A 15,159-nucleotide genomic window follows, 5' to 3' on the forward strand; every position below is an offset into this window, starting at 1 on the left:
ACCTCATTACACTAAGAGCTTTTCCAATGGAGCTGCACCTGTCCTGGTGACCTTTGACCTGGGCAACCCCCTACTGCCCTCTGAAAGACCCAGTGCTCTAGTTACATACAGTCTTAAACACACACTCGTATGCATGCACACATACATACACGTGACAGCTGGCCTGATGGAGGCAGCTTCTCTGTTAGTCATTAGACGGATGGAGGCTAAAAGGAGAGGTGGAGGGGCTACTTTATCTACACATCAGCTACTGAACTGGAGGCCACGTAGGTCAAGCACAAATTAAGACTAATGTTCACCAGTCTAGCTGAGGAATTCACTAAATTAGCAGTGAGAAAGTCTCACATGCCTACTGATTTGTAGGCAGCATTTTGTCCGCGTCTGCTTATTTAAATTGGACTGTAAAGCAAAGATGTGGTGTACTATCTGTGGTATTATTGACACTGCTTGCCAGTACCTCATCTAATTTCACACCATTTAACTCACTGGCACATATGTGCTTGTGACTAAGGACATGGAAAGAAATTTTAATTTCATCTTTTCAGTATCGGAGCCCCCATATCAGACGATCTATCGAAAGGCTCTCTAAAGTCAGTGAACCTGTGGTGATCTGCACTGCATACACCTTGAGTCGCATATCACTCTCATAAACAACATGCTGAGTGACAGGTATCACAGCTTTTCATCTCTACTACATATAACAAGCACAAACCAGTCCAGGTCCAAAGTGTGTGGGTGTGTGTGCGCATGTTTAAGAACATGGCTTATTTCCAGCTCAGTGCAGCTAAATATGTGTGTCGTTCTATAGATAGCAATACTGTGAACGACAGCAGGGGTAGTTGAACAAAGTGATATCCAGTCTGATAGGCATTCCCTGAGACAGTGAGCTACATTTATTTAAAGCCAGTTTATGTTACTTGAAGTCTATTTTCTTTGCTTTTTTTGTGCTTGAGAGAACAGCAATCCATTTGATAGATTTTTCTAACCTGACGAAATAAACTACTGCACTTTAAAGCACTTTTAAGGCCAGGGAATGCCTGAGACAAGCTAGTTGGTATGAAATACTGTCCGACCACGTCTGAAGGCAAATCTGTTTATAGTTGTTATGAACAGCTACAACAGCAACAAAGGCGTAGTGAAAAGTTGCCATCATAAGAAGGAATGAAATGCTATAGTATTTAAAATATGGGGATCACAATGCAGACTTTCAGTGGCTTTCATTGTGTTGCACTTGGTTTACACACAAAAAGTTAAGGAAATAACTGTGAAGAATGAAAAAAGAGAGCTTGAGAGAGAAGTTAAAAGCCTGCCTGACCTCTGCACACTTGGCTAGCCATCATGTAAGGTGGGCATGATTGCTGGATTGTCAGTTTTGGAAAGTTACCAAAAGTGTCAAATGCAGCATTGATTCTGATGTACGTGGGGAGAGTTTCGGATGTTATTCAACAATCCAACAAGCACTTTGGTTGAAGCATACTGACACCTTTTAGACCATTATAAAAGAGCCAGCACATGGAAGGAACTATCAGGGTGGAGTTTGCAATACTGGATATGACTAGAGAGGAATTTATGTAGAATGTCATGAAGCCAACTTTCTGGTTCCCTCGCTAGTCCAAACAAAAACCAAGGGAGAGGGAGAGAGAATAAGAGTTTGACGCCCTCGAAGTCCCAATATTTTTTTCTTATGCCAACAAAGTATGATGTTGTGCACCTGAGTTATTATGCTGTCTGAACAATCTTGTTCCCACAAGATAAAAATACCATCTTATGGTATTTTAGCAGCTCAGCAAATAGGAGTATTCTGTACACATTCTTAAAGAGAGACTCCAGCAATTTAATATTGCACTTCCATAAATTTAAGAGACATACAACAGACTGCTATACAATAGGAATTGTTCAAATTGAAGCAGGTAGACTTTGGAAGGCTCCCTCAAAGCCACAGAAGACATTATACAACTGTTTTCACAGAAAACACAGTAGTACTCTGCGATAAGTAAACTGTTTTCATTATTTAAAATCGTTGAAGTGCCCTTTAAATTGAAAAGAACAACACAGTGATTGTATGATCTTGTCTCATGGAAGCCCTTATTGGTCTAAAATTGCCTAATCATCACGCTGTAGAATAGTAAACATACCAGACTCTTGAACTGTTAATAGTTTTACAGATTACATAGTCCACACTGCATTCTTACAGACTGCCCTCATCTCAGTTTATGTGAGTGAGCAAGAAAGTGAGTGAAAAGAAAAAAAAAGAAGGAAAGAAGATAAAGGGGGTTCCAACAATTGCCTGTCAGAAAAAAACAGTCTGCTTCATAAGTGGGTAATATTAATGACTCAATGAGACACATGTGAGAGAAAAGAGGCTTGTAATGCCAGCAGGTCTCACACTTGGCTGAGTTTCACATGGCTCCTATCACTTCCAGCCCTGCAGTCTGCAACCACTGTAGCCAAGTGGCTCTACATGGCTCACCAGCCATTTTGGAGGCTTCCTTCCTTTCCACATAGCCCCCCTCTCCAATTTCCCCTAGGAGAGGGAGAGAGAGAGAGAGAGTGAGATGGGGGCGGGAATAGGAGCCGAGAATGGGAGAGGATAATGATGCTATCTCATTTTTCCGTGTCCTGCTCCAAGTTTCCATCCCCTCATCAAATGTTTTTGTACTTTTTTTTGCAAATGTCTTTGTTAAGTCTCTTAAATAAACATACAGTACGCGCTTTCCTCACTTATGAGGAAGCCACACACCCTGGTGTTATGCAGGAAATTTAGCCTATGCTCTTGACTGATAAGAGGAAGGTGGTTATTTTTTGGAAGCAGCTTATCAGACCACTCTTTAGCCAAGTTACCAGTTACCCAAGAGATTTTATTAAACCAAGATCAGTGATTTCAATAGAGTTAGTAGAATGAGCCATTAGCAATTTGTTTTATTATATTATATGTTGGTCTGCATACTTGTGTATTAAGACTCTGTTCATTAGGAGTCTGCAGAGACATTCTGTTGATGCAATACTGGTGTCAGCTAGTTCATGCCTTTATATTTGAAAATGCAATACTTAGATTGAGATGTGCATTCTGCAACATTCAGTGCCTCTCACTTGCAGTAAATTAGCTCGATTTGATAAGTATATGCTGTAGTGTGCTCAGAAAGTGTGGAAAATATGAAATAAAAGAAATCAATTATGAGTGGAATATGGCATTGAATGTTGAATTGTAGTCTAAAGAAGTAAAGGTCAGCACTTGCTGAAACATTAGCCAATGTTTGAACACAAGATACTGAACTTCAAGCCCTCATTGATGGAGCAACTGTACACCCGCACACACTCACCGTATTCCCATTCAACACCTGTTGTAGTGCCCCACCCTTTTTGCTTAAGGCCAACATTTGAAAAATGTCACTTGCATAACAACCTTGTGTGCTTGCTATGGTCAGAGGACCTTATCTTGACCCTGGAGTTGGTTCCATGCAGTCAGCAGACAGACGTGAAAAGGATCTATCATGAGTCTGAAACGTAAATAAACTTTTTTTTGTAATTAATTGAGATCATATCCTCTTATTTTCCTATATACCTACAGTGTGTGTGTGTTTGTGGATATGTGCGCACATGATTTTGAAGAGGGGTAGAAAGTGCAATGTGCTGACAGTATGCGCATACTATATCTGCCTAGAGCCACAAGCAGCTGTCTCTCAGAAGGCTAAATATACTATGTGGCTGCTATGCCACACATCTCCAGTGCGAGCTCACACTACTCATATTACACTGTATTTTTTAAATAAGATAACATAGGTTCATATGTCAGAGGCCCCTCAGCAGTATGGAAGGTGAAGAGGTTAATTCACACTGTGGGGGAGAAAGGGTAATTTTCTTTATGGATTATGTCATGTATTTTTTATTGACTGTTGTAAAGGAGCTGGGGGAGGCCAGTATTGTGGTTGCAGTAGAGACGTGGACATTGCTTTTGCTGAAAAATGTCTAAATCAACTTGATGTAAGTTCTTGAAGTAGATAAAAATAGTGAAAAATGTCAGTGATGTATCTAAGCAGGCTAATTGTTTGACATTTTGGGATATATGCTTATTTGTTTTCTTGCAGAGAGTTAGATGGGATGTGAAGAGTGATACCACTCCCATGACTGTACAGTAAATATGAAGCTACCACAGCTAAGTTTAGCTTAGCACTGAGATTGTAAACAGACACAGCTAGCCTGACTGTGTCCAACGTTAACAAAATCTGTCTTCCATGAAGCTCACTAGTTAACACAATAGCTAATATCTCGTTTGGTTAATCTGTACAAAGTGTAAAAACAACTCACTGTGGTTCTATGGACTGTTTCTTGTCTGGACTGCTTTGGAGAAAGCCATGCTTGCTGTTTCCACCTGTTTCCAATTGTGCTAAGATAAGCTAACCAGTGCTTTATATTTACCAACATGAGTGGTGTCAGTCTTCTCATCTAGTGTTAAATCTCAGCAAGAAAGCAAATAAGCATATTTTCTCAAATGTCAAATTCTTTAGACCTGCAATAACTGTTTTTTAGCCCCTTGGGGTCAGTTGAACAATCTATAAATCTGTTGTTGATGTCAATCTGTTGAAACAACACCAACATATTATTACCTTTTTAAGTTGATTTGGCAAATTTGTTTACACATCCATCAGATACGGAGCAACATTAGCATTCATTTGGAGTTGTGTTTTTGGCCACATGACAAATGTGAGTCCACTATTCCCTCTCCTTTCAGCTTTTAGTCTTGATTAAATTCTGAGGGAAATATCTGGCTCCTGGGCTGCTAAATGCTACACTACGGTATGTTCACCAGCTAGTTACTAACTTTGTATGCCTGCCCTTTGGTGCTGGGGAGGCACCATAGAGTGGGTTTATCAGAGCGATTGAACAGCATTCCTGCTGTGGCCAAAAACAACGCTGTGAGAGTGAACCAAAAAAGTAAAGTTGTGGGTCGGATAATGAACTGTAAAAAACACTGTCTGTGGCTTCATCACTATGAGTGACCTTTTTGACATACAAGTATTCATGTGACTATGTATTTTTATATTTATATCCCATATTAATGTCACATTGTTGATTACTGTACAGCCGCTTTAAATAGCAAATGAATGTGTGATCGAGGTTGTCTTGAACGAGTTTATTACACCTTAAATACAGTAAGTCTGCCTCATTCGTTTTGCAAATAAACATGGAAAATAAACTCTGTACTGTGCACGGTGTGAAAGAGATTCATTGGTGTTTTATGTGCGGGGTATGTTGGATATGGTCTCAGCTAAACACCATGCACACTCGTGTGCACAAACACATATAACCTGAACTGAACTGAATGTCAAAGAGTCCATATAAGGAACTGATGTCCTTAAAATCCTCACGGCTAAGTTAAGGGGCATTAAGTTGATTTATAACAGTTTAGACATGCTGGTAATTACTGTTTGGATACGTTTATGGACACACACAGGCATTCACCTAAGGGTCATAGAAAACTTGTATACTGATGCTGAGTCTTTTGAAATCCAAAAAGGCTGATAAATACATTTTTACTTGAGTAAATAGATCTCAGATATGTTTTCTGATCTTACTGAAGTGATGTAAACCTTTTTATAGATGAATTTGTGTCTTTCTTGCTCTTTTGTGTCTCTTTCTCTTTCCCTTTCTGTCCTATTTCTCTTCAGAAGAATACATTAACCAGCATCTCACCCCTGAGGATGTGACACTCATGCTGACAACTATGAATAGCTCTTGCCTTAATGCACAGCTCATGTAGAGTAGAGCAATGTATTCACTTGGCTAAACATTATTATTCCACGCTTCCCCTGAATCTATACAGCATTTTAGCATATTGTGATAGTAAGCAGTAATGCTTAGGTCACATAATTCTGTCGGCTGTGCTCTAAGTAAGAGTGAATGAAATTGGAGGAACAAATTTGATTAGACTATAAGCAGGCCAATCGGAGGCTTTCCATTGGCTGAGGAATTATTGGTTAATTGATTGTTATTTGTGTGTTCTCAGGATAAAGGAATGGGTGGATCAGATGCAAAAAGACTTGATCACATTAACAGACACAGCCAGTGGCATGGAAAACCTAGTACAGGTAAGCATCACTTTCTGTCACACATATACACTGTAACTGTTGCTCCAAAGCATCCCTATACGTACATTTTAGACCTTTTATTTTAAAGCATAGTTGTTAACCATTACATCTTAAAGCTGGACTGCAATTTGATTTTATCTTCAGTTTTTGGACATATTTGTGGAAACATTGTCCAAGCTTCAGGACTGGGGCTGATGGCAGCCATCTGACTGGGGCTGATGACTGACATCTAAGGGCCAACATTGCGATAGGAGACACGCTGTGGTGTGCTATTGACTGGAGCACATCATTGTTCTGCTGAAATGCATTTTATTCCCCTTTTTAACAAGCCCAGTTAGTATTGGTTAGGTATACCCTTATGCACCTTTACAACAGGACCCATTGTGCTGTTAAGTTTTCTAGTGGAAACTAGCAAGCAACGCCAACAAGCCTCCACTCAGAATACCGTTAGCGTTGATTCCCACCACATTTCCCTCTAGAATTTTGGTTCATTTAATTTGACCACATGAAGAGTCAGTTCTTTGTACTTCCCACAGCTAGCATTAGCATTAGTGGGGGCAGTAGTGGTGATGGCCAATGACCAGACTGTCAAAAGTCACAGCAATGGGTAGTCCTGAAATCTCAGCACTCTGTACGTTAGCCCAGGTTTCAAATCAAGACAGGGAGTGACTAGCTTGTGGAGTCCAGGCACGGTCATGGAGAAATGTAAAGATTGCTCAAATCACAAATGAGATTAAGCCTTCAAGATGATTAACTGCCTTTATGGCTGTTGTATTTTAAATGACAACATGCATGAATCATTGCAGACAAACAGATAAAATTTAGATTTATTTGTTTTGTTCATCATTTGGATTAAATAAGTGTACATGTCAAAATAAACAAGAATTGTATATGCTTTTTTCTCAGGAAAAAAATATTTTAAATTTAAATAATGGTAACTTTAAATAAAACCCATTATGCAGATTCAGTATTGACAAGAAATATCATGTTTTCTTTCTGTCACTTATCTTCACTCTCATTAACCCTCTTTGCACCACCTCAGCTGTCACAACACATCACTAGTCTTTATAGCTTCAGATTATACATAACATTGCAATGTACATGCTCAGATAAATGTCACAACTATACTGTGATGACTATAGTCCTTGCACACTCACACAACCCCACATCTGATAAAGGACACATTGATAGACATAATGCATCCGGCACTTGTGCTCCCTATTCCTTCCCAGAGTAAAATTAGTCCACTTTAATGCACTAACTGAGATCATTACAAAACATGTTTTTGGTTTGATTTGGTGCCACATGCTGTCAGCAGAAATTATTTTTAGAATGAGATGTATCTCTTAGCATGGTTACTGTAAGTGAAGTCTTTTAAACTATTGCCGTGCCAGGACCTGATGCTTTTTGGGACGCCCTTGTTTTAACAGTGTACTTTACACAGCATGCAGAATTTAAAAGGGAGTGTTATGCAGTTTGCAAGTTAATAATACATGAAGAGAAATTATCCAGATTGCTTGTTTACTTCATCCTGTAAATTACTACTGGGACAACTTCAGTTAATGGTGGACAGTTTGTAGACTTTTATGGACACAATTGTACTTGTACTTTGGGGATGGCATTAGTTTTAAATTAGACACCCCAAATATGTAGTATAACATGAGTACTGTCAGTTCAAACATACAGATTAGATATAACAATACCAAGAAAATCATCCCAGAGACATTGACCCTTCACCTTTCCCCACATCCTAATACCTCTCCTTGGAGCTTCGCATGTTTGTAATGTGACTGGTAATTTACTGATTACAATGTTCTAGGTCACAGGAATAACATAATCCAAATCTAAAATCCAGTAGTATTACCCTTTTAATATGGCTCTTGTACTAAAGCAACGCCTGGAGGATGAAGACAAACACATGCACGCGCCTCAGTTCTGTAGTTTGAATGTCGGACAATGAAATACCTCTAGGCTGCTAAATAATTGGCTGTTTGGCATTTGTGTTTCTTATTTCTTTTGCTGGAACATATTCCATAGCACAGTTAATGGTCTTGTTACATAACCTGACATTGCAATTTAATCCGTGGACGTATAGCTTCCTTTGTTAATTCATTGTGTTTTGGTGAGTGAGGTCCGATAAAGAGGTCCAAAGTCCAAGACGACCACTGATGCAGAGTAACATTCTCAACCTCAGATACAGTAAGTCTGTCTGTGGATAGAAAATATCTCAAAACTGAGAAAACTTGAGGAAGATTCAGTCAAGAATTGACCACATCGACTTTCAGTTCTGCCACCATCAGAAATGGCAGCATAGACCGTGGTCTACTCTGACAGAAATTTGAAATATCCTGCTAATTGGTGAATAAACTCCTTGTAGTATGAAAAGCAGTCAGATAGCAGGATAACAATGGAATCGGGAGAAAAAACTAAGAAAAATATGACAGAATTAAACGAGAATGATGAAGAGCCACCAGGTACAGATGCTAATTCTAATGGGAAAAACAGCGAAAGGCAGAAATGCAGTGAAAAAGCAACGCTGAATATGGAGAGGATATTACAGGAGATTCAAGACTTCCAAAAAGAGAACAACTGCCAGCTGGATGATATCGAAGATGAACTCAACAAACCACACTAAAAGCTAACAAATCACCAGGAAGTGAATGAATGGTTTCATAACTGAATGTTACAAGGCATTTAGAAAGCAACTCATGCCTATGTTACTAACCAAATACAACTGGGCGTTAAAAAAGCAGATACCCTCCCCACTTGGAAACAGGCTATTATATCTCTTATACCTAAAGAGGGAAAAGATAAGATTGAATGTGGGTCATATAGACCAATATAGGTCGATCCATAAGGATGATTATCGTATATACACATCTGTAATGGCTCAGAGGATGGCAAAATTCCTCCCTGGTTTAATTCACAATGACCAGACAGGATTTATACACATGCATCAAACACAAGATAATATAGGATGCACTCTACATATTATGGACCACATACAGCAAGATAAGGAAAAGGCGATAATACCAAGTTTAGACACGGAAAAAGCTTTTGATTCTGTCAGTTGGCAATATCTTTACAAAGTCCTAAACAAATTTGGTTTTAATGAGTTGGCGATAAACAGTATTAATGCTATCTATGACAATCCTACAGCAAGAATCTAAATGAATAATCACTTATCCAAACCCCTTATATTAGAAAGAGGAGTAAAACGAGGCTGCGCCTAGTCTCCACTTCTCTTTGCACTATTGCTAGAACCATTAGCCCAACATATTAGACAGAATGACAAAATTAAGGGTATTGAAATTAATAGAGTAGAACATAAAATAGCATGTTACGTGGACGATATTCTATTATATCTATATAAAAAAATCTGAAATATCTCTACTAGAAGTGATGAATTTTAAAAAAAAATCTTGGTCCACTATCAGGTTACAAATTGAGTATAGATAAAACTGAAACTCTTATATACAACTGAAGCCATCTGAATGCATATCCATTGAAACTGAAAACAGAATCTCTCAAATACTTGGTTGTAATATGCCTAAAGACCTATCAAGAGTATTTGAAAAATTATGACGCTCTGTACCGTAAAATCAAACGGCCTTGCAAAGTGGAATCTTATACCCTTTTTATGTTTAAGTTCAAGAATCGAAACAATTAAAATCAATGTTCTACCAAGATTATTATATATTTTCCAAACCCTCCAAATTAAAATTACTCAAGACAAATTTACAGAATGGCACAAAATGATATTGAGGTTTATATGGCAGGGAAAAAGACCTCAAGTACAATATAAAAAAATTATAGCTGCCAAAAGAAAGAGGAGGCTGGGGTTTGCCATCCCTGAAAAATTAATACATCTCAGCACAGATCAGATCATTACTGTGGTGGTGCAACCCATCTTATGAAGCACAATGGAAAGACATTGAATGTAGAATGATAACTGTTGTTCATATAGGCTGTACTATCGGATAAAAACCTAGATAATTAGATGGACTGGAAAATTGCCAAATAAGCGAGATAAAAGATTTAAATCTTTGATTTAAAAAAAAAAAAAAAGGTACAACATCCTTATGTGGCATTATAAAGAAAGATAAAAATTATGTTTTCAAATTTTAAGAGAGACTTTTTTGTTAGACAAAGCAAGATTTTTATAGATGTCTCCAAATAAGAAATTACTACAACCAAAAAATAAAAAAATACCAGAGAAGCCATTAAACCCTTTATCCAACTTTTCATAAATTCATACAAATCAGACACTTAAAGAGGGAGAGTCTCCACAATCTGAATGCTTACTCAACAAATATATAAAGGACAGATGGGAGAAGGAAAGGGACATGACAATAACAGATGATGAATGGCAAGATATAAGCATATTTCAATCGAAATGCACAAAATCTCATGCATGGAAGGAATTTTGCTGGAAAAATGTACTTCGCCTTTTTTTTTATCACTCCCCTTATTAAGACACACTATGATAATGGTATCCTCAATATTGGAGAAATTGTGGGTGTGAAGCCACCATATTTTTAGGGAATGCCAAAACATACAGAATTACTGCACAGAAGTACATAAGGCATACAGACCATCTTAAAGCCTATTTGTGTGCCTAAACCCCCTCCTACCTGCTACCTCAACCTTCCCCTCCCTTTTAGGATTTATCTTCTGAAACATCAACAATTCATAGAAGCACAGAAGGGTTAAAACTAAGGTTGTCCGTTGTACCTCAGGGTTGAAATATCAGTAAAATATTTCAAAATTGAACAAAAAAAGAAAACCACTTTACAGACTGAGAGCAATCATCAGACAGAGGGATCTGTCCAGCGTAAGTGTCTTGCTACTTCACTTCTTACCCCAGCTCTTCTCTTTTGATTGTCTCAGATATATAAAAATCATCGAAGTCACTTCAGCGTGGAGTCCAACAATCCAAGGGAACTGGTGTCAACGGCTGCAGGAAACATAGAGAAACTGCTGGCAAACCGCTCCCAAGCCCTAAAGGTGAGTGTGATCCCCTTATATGACATTACTTTATCCCACTGCTACTTGTAGGAGCAGAGAATGACATTTGGTTATTACCTCTTTTCTCATAGTGATGAATACTTTTTTGTTATCAATCTGACTATTAAAAGCTATTGATTTTTAGTTTGAGATAGGAAAATAAAATGCAAATTCTCCTGGGTTCATGAGATCAGGTCCAGCGTCTCTCCTAGCATAATGCCCAGAGCCCAAGGAAACACACAGAAACAATCTGCTTCTCCTCATTTCATGTCAGAACAGACGCTGTAACACAACTACTGCCTTAGGCCATGCACTGATCCAATACAAGTAGACATCCTCCAGCTAGATGACTTAATTCAAAGTTACCAGTCTGGGTTGCTACATGCCACAAAATCATAAAATTCCATTGCGTGTGTATGTGTTGTATTACTTCTGAAAAAAAAAAACACAAAAAAACCCCACAAATGTCACAGATGACTCTGTTTAGTTTCAGGAATCCTTAGTCTCTCCTGTGACTACTGAGCCCTACTCTGCTCTCATCCCTAATCCATACTGGCTGCTTTCATGGATCATTTGTTTGAACCAAACAGAAGGAAAATGCTATGAAGGCTACGCTGGCCAAATGCTTTCATTTTGTAGAAAACTTTACTATTAAACTTTACTACTTGACACTGTTCACCACATGTAGTTGAACTCCTCCTGGCTGATAGGCCGACTAGACAATTCAAAGACTTTGGAAGACCTTGTGTCAGGTTTGGTTCCCTTGTTTTTGTAAGCCACACTGAGCACCTTTGATCAGATCAGTTTATACTGTGCAATTTCTTTGAGAAAATATGGAACACCTACAACACTTTTTAGCCTAGCTAGCGGCGTGGCTCCAAGGAGGGCAGTGTCGGTCAGTCACCAACTCTGGTCCAGACTGAAATATCTCTATTGGATGGATTGCCATGACATTTTGTGTGGACATTAATGGTCCCCAGAGGATGAATCCTAATGATTTTGGTGATCCCCTGATCTTCTTTTTTCTAGCACCACCATGAGGTTCACATTAGTGGTTTTGAGTCAATTGTCTCAACAACTATTGGATGCATTGCCATGAAATTTAAATCATGCATTCATGTTCCCACAGGATGAATTGTAATCTTTTCATATAGCGCCATCTTCAAATCAAAATTTCAATTTGTCCAACACTGTTTTTTCTCTAAATACATTTCCATCAATCTCAGCTGTACTTTGTATTTAGTGCTAATTGCCAAATGTTAGCATGCCAAGATGCTAAACTAAGATTTGAACATGATAAACATTATGCTCAACATCAGCATGTTGGCATCGTCACTGTACACATGTCAGCATGTGATCATTTAGTTCAAAGCACGACTGTGCCTAAGTATAGCCTCACAGATCCACTAGTGTAGCTGTGACTGTTTTTATGTAAAGTAACTTGGAATTTCTTGGAGTGCAATGAGTGCACTAATCTAACAGAGTTGGAACCTGGCATGTTTTGCATGTAGTTACAAAGGACAACAAGCTAAATTGATCCAAATAACCTTTCACTGCTCCTTACTTTAAACACAGCAGTGTACCTGGCCAACTAAATTAGGATCTCCAGACGTTGCTGCTCTTGATCAATCCAGCTCAGAGAGCCAGAAATATCCAATTAAAGCTTGACAGCATGTTGCCATAGTTACATTCTCATTGATTACCCCATCAATCCAGCCGAGCATTTTGTTTTTCTTACATTCCAATAATTGCCAGGGGATAAGGGACAATTAGTTTTGGGTGTTGTTGTGTCACACCTGGGGAGAGAAACACGACTGCTCAGTGAGTTGATGGCAGCAGAATAGAGATGTCAAACTCCAGGCTCTGTTCTTACATTTTATCAACACCATCTGCTGTGTATTTCACCAGCGCAAGTGAACGTCAGTTGTTTAGCCATATGCTGATGTTCTTTGTTCATCTCAGAAATTACCTTTACTTGTCACCGCCCACAGTGGCATGATGGCTCCCGTAAATAGTGTCTGTATAATGAAGTGGAATTGAGCCAGCTTTATGGCAATCAATTTATGTAAGGGACCATAAATAGTCACGAGTCCACTTAGCTGAATCATGAATTGAAATGGAGGTAAAGGGAGAAGACGACTGTAGCATCTGTAATGTTCTTGACCTGACCTACACTAATGTAATATTTCTCTGCACTGGTTTCAATATATGCTGCCATGAATCCTTCTCTTTGACTTACCACCTTCAGTATCCTCCCACTTTTGTTTCCCATCTCTACCTCTTATTCTCTTTCTTTTCATACCTCCCTCTTCTCTCCTTGTTCCATTTAGAAGGGCTGATTACACACAGCATGAAGTAATCATGTAAGAGAGCGATCATGTGTGAGGTTAAAGCTTTGTGTCTGAGAGAAAGAGGGAAATTGAATGGCCTGATGCGTATGAGAGAGAGATGATGTTGAGTAGAAAGGAGAGGGAGAGTGGTAGTAAGTCCATGAGTGCACTGAGACACACCTCCCATGAGGCAGCATACAAAAGACTAGAAGCCTGTTGCAGACCTCCCATCCATTATGATCTTGGCCTCTTAGTCCTCAATTCAACATGCAGCACTCTTCTCTTTTTCACATAGCAGAGCATGAACCTTCAAAGCCATTCAACTGATTCACTGTCTTGTTAGAGGAGCTAACACACACGAGAATAAATGAGAAAACATGCATGTGTACTGCACAAAACTGAAGTTTCCACCCCCAGATACTTTTACACTGTATTCTAGTTATTTTGTGTTTAAGTACCGTTAATAGCATTTTTGGCTGACCCATTTTCCCTGAACCTGCTCCTCTCTACTGTAGTCATGCAATTATACATTGATTCTGGTTGGTACAATAATTATAAAGGCTTTGATGATTTTTAATGACTTTAATGATGTGCATAGTGTGATCTGTGTCATGAAATGCAGCTGAATACTACAGAAATAAACAGTGAACCCAAAATACATGTAAGTAGCAGAAGCATGGTGTTATATCAGGCATTCAAGAAAGTCACCAGTTGTGGTGTAATGTTACATATTATTAATGAACTGTTCAGTAGAGCATGTCCAGAGTGGCACATGCCAACCAAAAAACTGCAGTATGACATGTGCAAACCTATAAATTTTACTTTTACCCAATAAGCTTTAGCAATTTGTTGGTTCATATTGGTTTATCTAGATAAACCATGCTGGAAAACCTATATTGATTATTCTTAGCCAGTGTTGGAGACTCAAATGAGTCCCAAGAAAAATCTGAGGGTTCACCAAATGATTTCAGTGATACAAGAGAGAAAAAATCTGCTACAGAAAATTATATTGCTTTATACTTTTAGGAAATTTGCTGCTTTCTTTTTGTGAAATACTGGATACTTGAAACCGTTTGAGAAGGAATCCTTCGTTGAACTGCTCACTACTCTAGTCCTATCCATGTCAGGCCATAACTTGTGATCAGGGGTCACTTTATTTTAAGGAAGCCAAAGAGATTGGGAACCACTGGCCAAGGCCACATATCTAACATCACTGGTATGAAGAGCACAAATATAAAGCCAGAGCTGCAAGACTTAAAGCTAAACTTCGGTATTTTTCAACCTGGGCCTTATTTTCACATCTTTTTGTGTCTAACTGACTAATGGGGACAACAATTTTTGAAATGGGTCCATTATTGAGTGAGAGCACTTCAGCTGGCAGCCGTGAAACAGGCTGCAATGTAATCCTTTTGGGCAATGTCAATGTACATCCACTAAAAGTGCTCGTTTTTGCCACTGACGGGCTCAGGTTGTTATTTTAAGTGTCTGACAACATTATGGAAAGGGCCATACAGAGAAATAAAATGTTTTTCTTTACTTTTTGCTTGATCCAGTCTGTTTATTGTGTCTCACCAAGTTTTGCTCAAAGAGAAGTCTTGTTCTGAAATGTTGTGAGAGTTGCGTTGTTGTCAAGATTAGCTTAATATTCAGCCATGACAGAGTTGGAGAGTGGCGTGCCGGGAGGAGTTTGTTGTGTTGGAGTACTGAAAGTGCAGCTTAGTGTTATTTTAAAGATT

General features: G+C 38.7%; 1 protein-coding gene across 4 annotated transcripts in view; it reads left to right on the forward strand.

The window, feature by feature from the left end:
• LOC121891211 (voltage-dependent calcium channel subunit alpha-2/delta-1-like) overlaps nucleotides 1-15,159 on the forward strand; it is a 104,561-nt gene that overhangs the window by 11,667 nt on the left and 77,735 nt on the right. For 3 of the 4 annotated variants that reach the window (XM_042404016.1, XM_042404017.1, XM_042404018.1), the window contains exons 2-3: nucleotides 6,005-6,086; nucleotides 10,977-11,093. In XM_042404016.1, the coding sequence (XP_042259950.1) occupies nucleotides 6,005-6,086; nucleotides 10,977-11,093 (199 nt within the window). Of the gene's footprint in view, nucleotides 1-3,894; nucleotides 3,982-6,004; nucleotides 6,087-10,976; nucleotides 11,094-15,159 lie in introns of those variants that run through there. The other variant, XM_042404019.1, reaches the window with a different exon arrangement.

The sequence above is a fragment of the Thunnus maccoyii genome, chromosome 23 (genome assembly GCF_910596095.1).
Source record: "Thunnus maccoyii chromosome 23, fThuMac1.1, whole genome shotgun sequence".
Classification (NCBI taxonomy): domain Eukaryota; kingdom Metazoa; phylum Chordata; class Actinopteri; order Scombriformes; family Scombridae; genus Thunnus; species Thunnus maccoyii.